Genomic DNA, 16,444 nt, shown 5'->3' with positions numbered 1-16,444 from the left:
TTTGTCAATGACACCTGTAATCAGCCTGTCATACATTTGATACAGAATCTAGTCAACTGGAAGAGCTCGGTGATGGGGCTAAAAAGGGAGACTACCGACAGTGGGGATGTGGTGCCACATAAGGACAAAACGATGAACAGGAGAGTGAAGGAGAAATGAGTAATCTGCAATGAAGAGGGTGAAAGTTAGTTGGGGTTAATGTGGGTTATGAAATATCACAGGTCTATGAAGTCCTGTCTGGTGAGTGGATGACATTCGAGACTTTAACTTGGTCAATGAACACAGTATTAGTGAGGAGGCTTAGCGTTGTATCCTGTAAGGATTTGTACACCTCTTCATGAAAGCACCAAAGTTGGTACACATGTTCAGGAAGAGATATCGAATGACTTTGGATATAGTTATCTGCAAAAACTATCCTGGGCAGACATTTTCCAAGGTAGCCACCAAACATAAACATTAATATTTTTACCTGTATGCTCACTTTGATTCTCCTTTTAAAGGGCTCAATATACGTTTTTATGAATGAGGAATGTAGGTATCATGGCGTACAAAACGTTTACGTTGATACCGCTGGTGTCTTTGTCCATGTTAAGGAAAGGATATGTTTGTGTTATGCAAGTTACCTGTGAAGGTCATTTGTACATTGATACGTGACTTTCAAAATGACGTAATCCACCACAGAATGCTCGGTGTACATGTGCAGAAACCCCGAGCAACAATGGTCATTGGGGGGCAGGGAATGTATATATCATGTGCGCCAGGTAAGGATGGTTTCCTGAAATGGCTCACAAAGCTTCTAAAAGAAGCCACAACTCCTTGAAAACTTAATCCTTACTATAATTCACGGACCACTGCTTGTTTGTCACGCTACTACTCCTACATTTCTGGGCCAATTACATCCAGGCTTGCTACATAGGATCAGCATGATCCCAATTAATGTATCGGGATGTTTTTATCTTTTACTGTGGTCTTGGGGGGTGAGGGGATTGGGGTGTGTTTTGAATTATAAGTAGTAGGTATGTTTTTGTTTCATGCACATAACTTCATGGGTTTTTTTTGCCTATACACCGCCCAAGTGAATGTATGCATCAGAAGAACGTGTTGCATGATTGGAACACGATTGCCCGTAGGGCGAGTTCTCTGATATTTGAGAGAAACGGATGTGCCTCTGCACAACGAAAGATTTGGATAATTTTCTGAACAACTCACCCAAAAGGTGATCTCTTGAAGCCCTTATGAAAAAAGAACTCCCGACGATGTGGGCCTGTGCAAGGCCCATGGACAGTGTGTTCTACCCAGCCTCCCCGATCATCCCTGTCAGTGAGTGGACTTTGAACCTTGCAGGATTACCTCGGATGAGCATGGCAGGGTTGGTGATTTAAAAAAATTTTAACGGATGTCTTCGATTGGAAAGCCAATTCCGTCATTCCCAGCATTCATGTAGACTTCCCAGAGGAAGACAGCATATCCAGTTTAGTTGCTTCTTTACACCGATGCGAGGGTGTTAACTTAAGGTTTGTGGATGCACGGGCTAAGCTTAAAATGATATTTACTACTCGTCACGATTGGGATGAGGGGCGGGGGGAGTGGGATGTGGCTGTGGATGTGAGGTGAAGGGTGTGATTATATATATATATATATATATATATATATATATATATATGATTATATATATATATATATATATATATATATATATATATATATATATATATATATATATATAATATAATATACTCGCGATACCCATGCACATGCACGGGATAGCAGTACAACATATCTGGTAGCAGACGACAGACCGTACACGGGGAATGACAAAAATACGCATTGTGCAAAATGCAAGTGGTACTATGGAACGCCAAGACTTCCCAAACATTGTCGGCATGTCCGCTAAGTGCCACAGCAATTTCATAGGGATCGTGTGACGGCGAGCCGAGTTTTTAGTGTGCAAGCTTGGTATTATATATATATATATATATATATATATATATATATATATATATATATATATATATATATATATATATATATATATATATATATATATATATATATATATATATATATATATATTAGGCCATGGGACGAGCACTCGAAAACGGCTTAGTTTTCGAGTTTTGTTCACTAGGTCCGAGGGACTACGAGATACACAGTTCAAAATTATGCTAAAAAAACGTATTATAACAATCGAATTGTTCTTTTTGACAAAAGTTGCACATTATGGAGACATCTACGAACAAACGACAGACTTACTGTGCCAGAAACAGTGACAGCACTATGTACAAACTGGCAGTGTTTGGTGAGACATGACACACGTGCGTGCACTGAGTGCGGTGTGTATCTGTGCATAGGCACCACACACGTGTGTGCAGGCGCATACAACCGTCTGCGTTGCCGATTTAATGCGTGTCTAAAGATTATTATTACTCGCAGAACACTCCCAATCCCGCAGACACAATTGTCTGACAAAAGAAGATAAGGGACGGATTTTTGAATGTATAGATTTCATAAGTGGATAGATAGATGAATAAAAATATATTCTAGCACATTTGTATTACTTTTAATGCTATATTTAAAATCTTGTTTGGTGCTTTTGATGGAAGTGCATTTTTGTAAAGGGCCATGAAATCATTGACAATGTAAAAAAAAATTTGTCTACATTATGTTTCATGTGATTGGGATAGACTATTTCTAAACATATCAAGCATTTCGAAACGAATTTGGTCTTATCTAGCAAATCAATTCTGACCTCTGGCTCCCTACAAAACATGTACCTCAGTGTAATATTAAGTCTTCAAATTTACACTTCATCAAACATTTACTCAAATATATTGATCATGCAATCACACACATATCTCATACACATGTTTTAATCATCACCCCCACCCACAGGCGGAGATCCGGTGGGGGTATATCTCCCACTTTTTGATGCTATATCGATACTAAAATTATATCAAATGTTGCTATCGATAGTATGAAACTGTACATATGATATATGGACATTTGTGTTAGAAAACAAATATGGCGACTACCACCCCCTCCCCCCCCCTAGCTGAGCACGATTTTAGTTGTGGGTATCGATAGTCAAGTTGAATGTCAATATCATTCCCCCCACTCGTGACAACAAATCTACGCCACTGCCCCACCAATCCTACACTAGTAAAAGGTGTATCCATCGCATTTGTTTCTGCTATATTTGCTTTCATGACATTCACTTCATCACCAACAACTGACATACCACATTTTTGCACAAGTACAAATTCAACCACTCTCTTCATAGTAATCAGATCAATAGCAATGAAATGTGAATTTCTGTTTGTTGAATGTTTATTGCACGATCCTGACAATACTCCACATAATGTATGAAAACACACACAAGCTTTAGATAGTACAAAGCTGCTTGGTTATATACACAGTACCAAGGTAATTAATTTAGCTCTTTCAGTTCTCTGAGGACCTTGTACTGTTTCATGTACAAACATCATTTACAGGTGCGTGAATATTTACAATATACTTTTCGAAGTATGCAAGTTAATTTCCCTTCTGCTCTCCTAACAACTGCAATTTGATGTGCTGTTATCATATATTATATATCATTACAACCATAACCAGCAAATCCACCTATTAATTTCACAGAATACCAAAGTATTTAAAAGAAAAGGCCAAACCATTACTAAGCCTTGTCATACTAAAATGAAACTATACAGCTTCCAGAATGGTCAATTACTAGATGAAACATACGTCATGAGTGTTTAATATATTACTTTAAATTCTGAAATAAAAATATTCTTGACCAAGGATGCTGACATCATCGCATCAGTAATTTGAATTGTCTGGAATTTGATTTCCATCACAATACATTCTCAAAAAGAAGTAAACCTGTCGAATAGTGCACACATTTTCCCCCTTTAACCTGCTCTCAAGTTTTGCATGTTTTGGTCCTCCTACGTCATCAGCCTCTTCCAGTGTTACTTTCAACAAGATTATCAAAATTGTTTACAGGAGGTGTGATAATTCTATAAAAAAAATAATGTGGGGTAAAACGAATGGTGGACTGCACATCTCGATGAGGACAAAAGATAGAAAAGACTTGGGACTTGTCCTTTAACTTTAAATAAACAGTACGAATGCCACATCCCAATAGTCATGTTATCTTCACATATATCAAATACTTAAAATCTATGATAAATATGACATGCTCTTGGACTATTGCCCAACTTGTAATTGTTTTGTTCAGAGTCATACAACGACATATGATGTAATTGTTTGTATTAATTAGTATTTCAAGCGTGGCACCAGAAGAAATATTTCAAGTGATACAAATGTCTGCACCAAATGTGTGTCCTAATCAAACAGTACAGAATTTAATGAGGTCTATCGTAGATTTATTTCCTCCTCCTCGTCACTGTCACTTGGATTATCTTCGTCATCACTGTCATGTACTTGATTAACACAATTTATGCAACTGCAGAGGTTTATTTATGCAACTGAAGACATACCGTGTGCTACGCAAGAACACTGCCTGTTCTCACACTTTGCTTTCTTGCAATTGCAATGTGTGAGCTCGAGGATCTCCTCTGGACCTGGAGCCAGGTCCATCCAGTCTATGACAAGATTGTCATCTTCAATCTTCCAGCCATGAGCAGCAGGTGAAGGAAATTCCATATTGCCTATCAGAGACCTCGTCCAAATAGCAGCTTGGAAATTAGCTCTCTGCACATGCTTATGAAGCGAGTCTTGATTTGGGGGCATACCTGATTCCAGGGTCTTGGTATGTAGCTTGAAAAGCCTATACCTAGCTTTGTTTACAGAGGTACATTCTTTCTGCGAGTACAGAGCACATGTAAAAGGCTCCAGCTGCAACATAACTTCTCTAGAGGGTGTTATTTCTCTTCCAAGAGAGATGAAAGTATCACCACTCTTCTCTTCCTCCATGACCTTCCAGGCTTTCACCTTCCCTCTCCCATACAAAGAACTGACACTGTCACACCCCGTAAAGGCATGCAGTCCAAGTAGTGCACTTGCATTATGTAGACCCAGCTTCTCTGCAACCTTGTTGACATGTATTATCCTCTTAACTTTCTGCCTCATCTCGAAGTAGATATTACTTTCATCTGAAACATCAGTACACAGTGCAATGACAATAATGAAAACATCGGTGTCAGGACTTTTGATCACTACATTTTCAGACCGAGTAGCTGCATATTTGCTATGGAGAAGTAAACGAGTATCTGCTTCTTCATGATCGCATGCCAGTTCATTCACTTCATCAACTGAAAAATGACCACCGCTGAGAGAGAAGGAGTGACATTCACTGCCGTGGGTCAAAAACACTTTGGTTTCTGCTAAAAATTCTGCAGCTCCATCTTTCCATGCAGTGTAGATGAAATTGACTATCTCCTCCTTGTTCGCATCGTTGCCTTTATATAGATTAGAGGTACAGTGCTAAAGAATGTTTATAGGCAATACATGTACATACCTTCTTCTTGACTGGTAGATTGTTGAGCTCGAGATGCATGTCCTCTCTCCGCTAAACCAAGCTTCGAGACGTCAGTGAATCGTTGGTAGCACTCTCGATGGTAGCCAAAGTGTAACCTCAGATCGTCTGACAGATTCTGGTTCGTCTCCAGCTCTAAAGCTGACCAGATTTCAGTTGCTTTATTCGCATAAATGCCACATATATTCTTCCATCGCTCCGCAAAATGCCTAAATTTTATCCAGGAGCTCAAGGAAAACGATGAAATCTTGGATTTTGGCGACGAGCAGACGTGCATACAACACTCCATGTTGAACTTGCGGTCTGCGTCTGTTTCTGCACGCAAATTATATAGCGCGCCAGCAGAACACACGTATAACCACCTCGTCCGTGCCGTATTTGTCCCCCCATGCATACTCTGTATCAGCGCATATGATTGGTGAATCAATGTATTCACGTTATTTTTAGACCAATCACGAATACTGTGAGAATGTCAACATATTTTACGCCCTCTTCAAATGTTCCAGTTTTTTGATAATTTCTCACTCATGTGCAACTTTTGACCAAAAGAACAATGATATTCGGTATTCAAATATTTTCATGCATTTTTTAATGTCAAATCTGTGTAGTCCATCGGAGGTAGTGAACGAAACTGAAAGAAAAACACGGTCGTCCCACGGCCTAATAGGAGACCAGTCCTGAAGTGTAAAAAAAACTGTGAATACCTGAAGTGCGAATGTCAAAGCAGATCACACTTTATGGCCCGCAGATACCCGGGGTCCGACGGTGTAAACACCTCGTCCATGAAAATTCTCAGCCACTGCATGCAAGTTTTGTTAATCTTTCATGAATTTTACATTTTTGCCTGCTCTTTGGGAAAATTGTGATTGAACACCTCAGCACTATCCTGATTGGTGTGGATGTTAAACACACATATTCTTTGTCCATGAAACTTTACATTTAGCCTTTTAAATGAGATTCCTAACTCTACAGGTAAATATATGGACGTGAACATTTGTTGGCCATATTGGAAAATAGCTGCCCAGGAAAGTTTTTTTTTTCCAGGTGCCTCGATATCGATATCGATATTGCTGAACACTTGTGGGAATTTTGGTGCTTTTTTTTAATAAAATGCACAATTCTTAAAGCATGCTGCTTGCTTTGGTGCCTGGTGTCCCCTTCGCTTCGCCTTCGATATATCCAGTCGAGAGAGGAGTGATAGTTTATGCCGGAATGTGATGTCAACTTTGTTTTGGTCAAATATACTCACTAAATTTACATTTTCTGCTTTATGGTGTATTTTTATGTGATTTATTTACAAGTAAAGTGTGAAATTTGAACCCATACCTTCAGTAATTTTACTTTGTTGAAATTTGAGATTTGTTTCACTTGATGAAAATGTTCTTGTTTTTATTATTTATTTATTATTTATTTATTCTCCAGCTGATCGAAATTCCTCCCGACCAGTGGATGATGATGCTGCATTTGTCATCAAAGTGGTAAGATATTGGTTTCACACTTCAGTGTTCACCTGTCTTTATTGCTTGGTGTGATTACCCCGAGCACACGAAGTGAAAAGTGGGGTCAAGCAATTTGTTCATGTCTGTCCATCCGTCTGTCCATCTCATCAGTGTACCAGGAAGAGTGCTCATCCCCATTGATGGGAAAAGTTTAAGCTAATCTATCAATTTAAATTATTTCATGGACTTTAAAAAGGTTAATTGTGTTGCACTCTTGGTTTCACCAGAGCCAAAGCTCCTAGCTGCTTATACCACTCACCACAAAAATCTCGAAGTAAATGTGTACCGTGTTGCACCAACTGGTGGTGGTGGTGGTGGTGGAGGGTATTACAATTTCCAAATTTCATTTGGTTACATCGTGTTACTTATTCATGTTTCTCTTCCTGCTCTACATCGGGTAAATCAGCTAGTTGCAGTATATAATAGATTACATCCCTTCCAAAAAACTTCAACACAGAAAGAGATCATTCGGCCCAAAAAGCCTGCACAATGGTTGTCAACCCAGGATAGCTTGTTGTATTGGACACAGAGCGAAGGCTCGTGGAAGAGCTAGAACACTGAACGAATCAGGATGCAACAGGACAAAAGGAACAGTGCATTGAGGGAGGAGGGAGAAGCACCAACAGCAGAGTTGTAAGACAACATAGAAGGATACTTGCACTAGGAATGGGGTGGACAGGATAGCTACAGAAGGAAACTTCTTCCCCATCCCCCTCCCCTCTCTCCCCATCTCACCCCCCACCCCCTTCCTCTCTCTCTTGCCCCTTCCTTCTCTCCCCCCTTCTCCCCCCCCCCTTCTCTATATGTCCGTGCTCTATCCTAATGTTGGTAGATGAGACACACAGTTTAACATCCATCGGGGGGACGACACACACATTGATTCACCCAGTCTGTGAAACACCATGATGACAGTTTAGAGTTGAGCCGACATTCATATACCCAGGCTAGACAGCTTAGAAGCAAGTGTTCGTACCCCGAGGCCTTCCTGTCAGCCCAGGTCATCTCATACCACACTGATAATAAGCAAACTGTGATTCCATGTTGTATTTATACATTTAAAATGCATCTCGTTTGGTGTCATGCCTTTCTTCTGCCTGTCGGCGTGTGGAGCTTTTGAAAAACAGTGCGGGAAATGGGAGACGACCATACACACGGACACACACCACACTTGACATTGTATAATAGATAATCGTCAGTTTATGACCGAGGAACAACCTATTTAAATCAAATGTTTTATTTTGAAGATGAAAAGGAAGACAAGTTTGCTGTTTGACCACAAATTATGGCTCTGAATTTGTCCCATTCAAACAAGTGCAGAGAGGAGCAAGATAATGTTTTTATTCTGTCTTCTTGGCAGTGAAATAGAAATGAAAATCTTTCCAAACGGGAGACCGAGCTGTTTTTAAGGACATCATAAAGGGCACGAAAGACTAATGAAGATATTGTTACGAATTCGCGCCCTCTAATCGGCTAAACCGCATGCGATCGGCTACGTACCTCTAATCGCAACTGCGTCACCCACCGGACGGACAATTCAGTCGTGACTTTCCGGAGCCAACGCCGGAACCCTGTTACGGTTGGGTCTTCAACCCCACCACGGCCGTGCAAGATAGGGTCACTCGCCGAACTCGATATACCTAAGTACCTGCGCGGGCAGTCGACCGGGCGACCGTACCTCGCCGTAGGTCGGCTGGGGACACGAACCGCTTAAGTGGTCCATTCCGTTCTACAGCGATAACCGAGCGGGTATTATCGCCGACCTTGACAGATCTGATTCTCCTTACCTGGTGTTTAAAACCCAGCTATTTATTCCGCGATGCAAGATAACGTTTCAATGGGGTGAAAGGAGGACGCGACAAACGGGATACAGTTCACAAGCAAGTACATTTATTATTTACCCACAACACATGCAAGGAATCATGCACGTCTGTACAAGCAAGGCAAATAGAAAGCATTACAACCGAATATGAGCAAGGATGAATGTACAGGCACAGTTACTTAGACAGGTCTACTTAATAGACACGGCGCCACAGCATGCACGCAAAAACAAAGGAAAAGACCCCCTCATAGACAAGGAGGTAGACGGGGTCTGTGGACCTTTATGTCCGTGAGCCTTGGCTGACCGAATAGGCCCACGAGACCGATGCAGGTTACCTGCCCCCCCCCCTCGGTGGTCGGCGAGTCGTGACGTCCCGTCCCCACGGCAGTTAGCGTGGCCGCGCCTGATTCCGGGCCTCCCGCGCGGCCGGCATGCTCTCTCCGGCGCTCCTCGCCTGGATGCGCAGGTTCGCACCACACAGCCGGCAGAGCTGCGCCTTCAGTCCGCATCTCCGATGCACAGCTTGCTCCACCGGACCACCAAAGACCACGAGTGAACCACGAGCAGAGAAAGCAGCGAGAGCCTGGACCACAGGGAGACCGCTCGAGCCTCGCATGCTGTCCGCCTTAAATAACACGGGGCTCCGCCCTTCACCCCACCCCGTTTTCGGCTCCACCTTCCTTCCAGTAGCTTCTCCCAAAGGGGCGTTCCTCGACTCCTACCGCGTCACACCGCGCATCCACCAATTGGGAGCGAGCTGCCTCGCCCATTCTCGTGCCAGCCGCGGAGAAGAAAGGGCGCGAAAGCCCGTGCACTAGCGCAGGTTTCCTTGTTGTTCTTCACTCCGCGTGCTCGGACCCCTTTTCGACGCGACGAAAAGGGTCGTAGCGTGATCTGTCGGTTCAAAATCACAATAGAAAAAGAAACACCTACCTCAAAGGGTCACAACCCTCTAAACAACGGTGGGGAAACCTATCTGAACACTCACTTACCGGGATAACTGATCTAAGGAACCTTTATGGTGTTCTGCGAATTTCCACAGCTGTAACAATATTTTATTGCGAACTCTGATGTCATTGGGCACATGGTATGGCAGCCATGTTGGATTAAAGGAATTTGATTCTCTCAAACCGCTGAACTGAAAAAAATTGAAACTTGGCATATGTCATGAACTCCCCATGGGGTATCTTGAGTGATAATGATGATGTTATCAGTGAAGTGGTATTCCAGAAATAATTGGTTGATTTGAAATTATTGTCCAAAAAATCTGAAACTTCACATATCTGATATATGACCCGATGTGAGTGAAGAATTATATTTATGACATTGATAGCCCATGCCAAGAAACTGTGACATGAAACGGATACATGGTCCATAATAGCAGTGAGCCATTATAGTGGCATGTTCAGTTAATGATGGTATTTTTGTTGTGAATGAACGTGCGAGGCGAGACTATACGCGAGTGCCATTCTATTTTTTTTCTTCTATTTTTAAATTTTATTTTATTGAAATTCACCCGAAACAAGACTGCTAGCTACTAAATGTGTAGGGATACAGAGAAAAAGAAGATGAGGAAAAACTGGCAAAACCTTCACTGATTCCTGAAACAAGGAAACCTCTTCACAGGACCACTGTGCAGTTGGTGGTAACTAGGTCAGGCAGAAAAATAGATTTTCCTCCCACCATTGGGTGTTTTCTAGGAGATACCATCTCTGTACTAGATGGCTGTTGGCTCCCGAAAGTCGCTCATCTGCCCTTTGTCAGGTGCTGTTTTTAGTCCTGGCATGTTGTCACGGTCATCCTCACCACGAGCAAAGCTCGTGAGGGGTGTGTGTTTCGTCGCGGCAGGTAGCACTGGGTTACATGTTACCAGTGGCAGTCCCAAAAACTGAAAAGTCCCAAAAGATTTGTCCTTGTTGTTTTTCTTACATTTTTTGTAAAGTTTAGCTTTTATGAGAGGCAATCGATAAGTTTGTTTCTCTTCAACTTGGCTCAGGTGGTTGGCTTTCTCCATGCAATTTCCAGCCAACATCAGACATTTTTAAGCGATGTAGCCACTTCAACATTTGGTATGTCCATCCGTCCATCCGTCAGAAATTATGTTTTTTAAAGCGGTGCAGACGTTGAATTGACACAAGGGGTATCTCGAGGTGCCTCGCATCATGAGAAGGAAATGCCAAACTCCATCGCTTTCTTCGGGCATGGGTGTGATTTATGTATGTATGTATGTTTGTATTTTATTATTTTATTTATTTATTTATTTCATTTTTACTCGTGGTGATGATTTTCCTGATGCCATTTTTATTTTAAAAAATCACATTTTTAACTGAAACGGGGATTCAAGTCGAAATATTTTTGAACACATAACTTCTCCCCCTTCCCTTTCCCCCAACACTCATACTTTTGTTTCTCGAAGCTTAACCCTCCCTCCCCCCTTTTGGCAAAACACTTCCTAGTTTTGCTGTGCCTCAACCACTAATAAATTGCAGAGGCAGTTCCACAAAGAGGAGAAGAGCAGAACAAAAGAGTTGCTGTGTGTGGCAAGTCTGTATTTTGGCCATTTAACCAGGAGGGGTCGGAGTTAAATGAGGAATGCACACATCCAAGAGGAGCTGGAGATCGGAGAGCGGGATTGAAGGAGACTCATTAAAAAAAATAAACGTGAACTCTATCATTGTGTTTGTGATGTGAGAGTAACAGGTGTTGTGCTTCAGCCTCATTGTGGAAGATGCCAATAATGGCGAAAGCTTTAGATTTCACAGAATCGAGAAGAAAGAGAGTTATGATGCTGGTGTGCCGGCCAATAGGTGAGAGCGTTGAAATACGTGGACTGTATTTTTATTTTTTTTCATAATGACGGAGGATGCTCAATCTTCGACTGGTTATCGAGACTATCTTTGATATATTGTCAGACTGGGGAGAGTTCGTGGCTGATGAAGTCTGTACATTCAAGGGATTGACTCATGGAGGAGCTTGAACATAAATCACGAGTTGGGCAAAGACATGAGGAGATGACCATGTACTTTTCACATGGATTGTAAGAACATTGTTTATTAATCGACCAAAGGGATTTAATATAAACCTGAGATCCTTACATCATGAGATGTTCAGGTGAGAACACAACAGGGCAACCCAGGATTAAATCCTTAGGCTGTCCAGATATAAATCTGGAATGACCTGACGTGTTCATCAGACTAACAGGTCAGGTCAGGTATGGGAGTATGTGCCAGAACAGCGCGTCGCTGCGTCCACTTTCCGCCAGTACTCCAGGGGCCTCCGTCTGGCCATCCCTCAGGCAGATTCCAGGCCCATCCCCATCTCCTTGAGATGATGGTCAACCTGCTGCAACCACGAGGCACGTGGTCGGCCCACTGGCCTCTTCCACTCATGAGACTCCCCCGCTGAGAGAATCTGGTGAGCAGGATCAGCGTCAGGAAAACGAGCCACATGTCCATACAGCCGCAACTGACGCTCATGGACTATGCAGGTAACAAATCTCATCCGAGTCTCTCTCAGCAACCGCTCGTTGGACACAAAATCCGACCGGCGATAGCCAAGGATTCTCCGAAGAGACCTGGTACCAAAGGAATTAAGTCTCCGTCAGATCCTTGGTCAGAGTCCAAGTCTCGCATCCATAGAGCAAGACTGGAAGTACCAAGGACCTGAAGACTCGGACTTTCGTCCTCCCGCACAGGTACCGGCAGCGCCACACCCCACGATCCAGTGAATCCATGACTCCTCAGGCCCGACCCAGACGTCTATTGACCTCTGACTCACAGCCAGCAGAGACATGATTATCACTGCCAAGGTAAGTGAATCTCTCCATGACCTCAACATCCTCACCACAAACAGACACAGACAGGACAGCAGCATCCAAGATGTCACCGAAAGCCTGGATCTTAGTTTTGACCCAGGAAACCCGAAATCCCAGCGGCTCCGACTCCTCATTCACCACCTCGAGGGCCCCCAAAAGGATATCTAAGGTCTCCACAAAGATGACTGCATCATCTGCAAAATCAAGGTCCGAGATCTTGACATTCCCAAACGATGCACCACAGCTTGATCTCTCCGACATCCTCCCTAAAATCCAGTCCATACAAGTGCTGAAAAGTGTGGGGGCCAGTACACACCCCTGACAAACTCCAGTAACAACTGGAAATAAGTCAGAGATGGTACCACCACACTTCACAGCACTCTCAGTACCAGAGTAGAGTTCAGACATCAGATCAATCAGTTTTGGTGGCACCCCACGAAGACCAAGAATCCTCCAGAGGACATCCCGATTCACTGAATCAAACGCTTTACAGAGATCAACATAGGCTGCAAGCAGCCCCTGCCGAAACTCTCGACTGCGTTCGGTGAGGACACGAAGTGCAAGGATACGGTCAATCTTTGACCTCTTTGGTGTAAAGCCTGACTGCTCTGGACGCTGGTGCTCAAGCAGATGGTGGCGAACCCTATCAAGAATTATCCGAGCAAAGACCTTGCCCGGCACTGAGAGCAGCGTCACCCCTCGGTAGTTGTTGCAGTTTTGGCGATCACCCTTCCCTTTCCAGAGAGGAACAACAAGGCCCCTCTTCCAATCAGTTGGGATGATGCCTGTGTTCCAGGCAGAGCACAAAACTGCATGCATCAGACTATCCCGCCGACTTTAGGTGTATTCAAAAGGCTTGTACAGTATTACATGTCCACTTTGAGGCACCAAAGTGAGTGCACCAGTTACCCAGAGGATGTCACGGTAGAAAAGATTCAAGAACAATAATATGCCCTGTTTGTAGTTTTTTCACCAGTGAAACCAGCACACAACAATAGAAAGAAGGATCTTTTATAAGTAGCCTTATGTTTATTAATCTCTACTGTGTCAACCTTAAAAACACTAATACTGATTAAAAGAAACCCTTAATGACTTTCCCAAGAATCCCCAAATTTATAAAGTACAAACATCACAGATATCAATGCAGCTCTGAATTAACTCACGACTTTCAAGGTGACAAATTATCCCAGGTAACCAGTTTGTAACATAAACCCCAGCAGGTTATAAATAGGTGAAGGATCGGCTGTGAACATGTTTGAAAGGATCTTGTCCAGTGCGTGCGTACAGGATGAATTCAACAGGTCAGTCACGTTGCAAAAGTCTTCAGAGGGTGAAGCCTCTGAAGTGTGCAGGAGAACCCAAGTCCACAGATCAAGCGATGTGAGACATTGAACATGGGGACTGCACGCTGTGAAGGACAATGCATCCTGGCAACAGGAGAAGAGAGATGAAGGAACAGGCAGACTGCCGTCTTGATGCAGCCAGCGAGGCGATGCCTGCTTTGAAGTCGTCTCCGAGACAACAGTCGGGCAGCAGATTCGACAAGTAGACCGACCAGTAGATTAGAGTGACCAACGTGTACAGCAGGGTGAGTTTGGTTCTTTGATTGGAGAATGTAATCACTGAAGCATTCTAGTTTCATATACCGAAGACTCCCGATTCCACCTTTACTGGTTGAGCCCGTTGTAAAATTAATTTTGCCACATGAAATCCAGTACACAACTGTTCCTTCTCCTGCTACATGTTTCCTGTCTCCTGACGCAAACTTTTAGTATTTTATGTCTTCCTCAAACTGAGAGCAAGCCTTTTGTCTGCTTTACCAAGGTCTATGCAGCTGTTGTCTGATTTTCTTTTCTCGTGTTTATATTTTCAAAGCTCTTCCAGATGCCTTACTGCAGCCTTGGCTGGTCATTGCCGCCACTGCAGCCTTCAGTCCTCTTCTTATCTTGTTTTGTTCTCATTCCAAACCCTTGTCAAAGCCTTGGTAAGGTTCATTGTGACATTCCACAGGATATTAACGCAGCATATTTCCGGTGTATTAACCACGACCGCATATTAACCCCACCCCTGTTTTTCACCCTAAAAATAGTCTTCTTTTCTCTATCGTTGCCTTGCTTGTTCTCCAGCGTCAGATGATGGACTTGTAAATGCCGAATCGCCTCCCAGCTTCCCGGTTCCAAAACTCTTCTGCAGATCGGCAGACGGAGAGTTTGAAGGCTGCGGTGAATTAACACCTTGACATCATGATAGGGCGAACGGATGATACTTGAAGATCGGTGGACTTGCTCTTGCTTTGAACAGGCTCTGCACTGGAACTTATGAGTTGTACATTCAAAATAACGTCGTTCATCAAGGGTCGTAAAAGGTCTTTCATCACGATCAAAATGGACACGCCTGTGAAGCGTCTATCACACACCCGTTAAATGAAGATTAAGATTATTGTGTTTTACAACTCTTGTAAGAACCAGTATCAGACATGTAAGAAATTCAGTGAGAAGGGCTGGGAGAAGATGGGGAGTGGAAGACGGGCCTTTCACCCGGACATGGAAAACGAACTTGTTGCGGAGTTTAAACAGATACGTGCTCCAGGACTGGAAATGTATTTAGTATTTGTTTCCGTGGTACGGACAATTAAAATTGCAATGACGTAAAAACTGATGTCGATGCAGCCATTCCGAAGAACATTTACCATTATAAGCGCAGGTCACAGCTTTTTGAATTTGAACATAGACTGATTATTTTCCGTACCTGTCTATTAACCACACCCCGACTTTTAACTTTTTCCTGCCAATAACAAAGCACGGTTGATACACCGGAAAATATGGTAATTATTTTACTCAGTTCCCACATTATAATTAACTTTCACCCACATTCCAATGAACTCTCACCCAGCACAAATACATGTTATTCTCTTCCATAACAAGTTTTCAATGCAAGTTAGTGGAGTCCTTGGGTAAGTACTCTTTACTTCATCGTGTTCCTTCTGATGACTCCAATGTAGTGTTTGGTCTTCCGTTTGATTACATTTTCAAAGCACTCTAAACTTTCACAGCTTTAGCTTCTTAAGCGTTCCATTTGCGGATTACTCGTTCAACATTTTTGCAATATGTTTTTTACGGCTGGCTGAATAGCCGAAAAGTATGCACACTCGCCTCTGAGCTGTCTAGCCTGGGTTTGAATCCTGACCCAGCTATATACTGCCATTCTGGTGTCTCGCATGCAGGGTGATTCATCAATGTGTGTGCAGTCCCTCGGATGGACGTTAAACTGGGAGTCTCATCTACCAGCATTAGTCAATGGACATTTAAGATCCCATGGAGTCCTTCGCAGAGTCGGTGCTCTCGCTGGCACCATGACAAATTAAAAAATTCCTGCTCTAATCTACTGGGGGCACTGCACCAGCGGCATAGCCGTGCTCCCGGCAATGGTGCAACCAGCAGCCCCATGCTGCACACAAAATTAAATGAAGTACGTTTTATATCGTTTGTTATGAAGGGATAATTCAAGATGAAGAGTTGAGGTGCAAAAGGAACACACATCCTTGGGATTCTCCACTGAAAGTTTATCTGTTGATGTTTTTCCCCATCTTCCCTCTTATTTATTTTCAGGAGCCACATGATAACGGACCCCTATTTACAGAGCTGAAGTTCTACCAGCGTGCAGCCAAGCCAAAGTGTAGTAAGTCTCTAATAATAAGCCATTAACATAGCAGGGCTTTGATTTGCACAAAAAGCCATTCATTGCTGAACGTTTTGATTTGCACAATATAGGTATGGTGTTGATTTTTGCATTATTTCTTTAACAATCACCGTGAT

The 16,444-nt window shown here is 42.9% G+C and overlaps 1 protein-coding gene across 3 annotated transcripts in view; it reads left to right on the top strand.

Moving 5' to 3' along the window:
* Positions 1-16,444, top strand: part of LOC147020877 (serine/threonine-protein kinase VRK1-like) — a 103,586-nt gene that overhangs the window by 6,051 nt on the left and 81,091 nt on the right. For all 3 annotated transcript variants that reach the window (XM_085896597.1, XM_085896595.1, XM_085896594.1), the window contains exons 3-4: positions 6,920-6,975; positions 16,238-16,307. In XM_085896597.1, coding sequence (XP_085752723.1) covers positions 6,920-6,975; positions 16,238-16,307 — 126 coding nt within the window. The remainder of the gene's footprint in view (positions 1-6,919; positions 6,976-16,237; positions 16,308-16,444) is intronic.

Source organism: Eptatretus burgeri, chromosome 9, assembly GCF_056783735.1.
Source record: "Eptatretus burgeri isolate ZD-2024b chromosome 9, Ebu_testis_v1, whole genome shotgun sequence".
Classification (NCBI taxonomy): Eukaryota; Metazoa; Chordata; class Myxini; order Myxiniformes; family Myxinidae; genus Eptatretus; species Eptatretus burgeri.
Note: the sequence above shows the minus strand (reverse complement) of the source record. Positions and strands in the feature narration are given on the sequence as shown.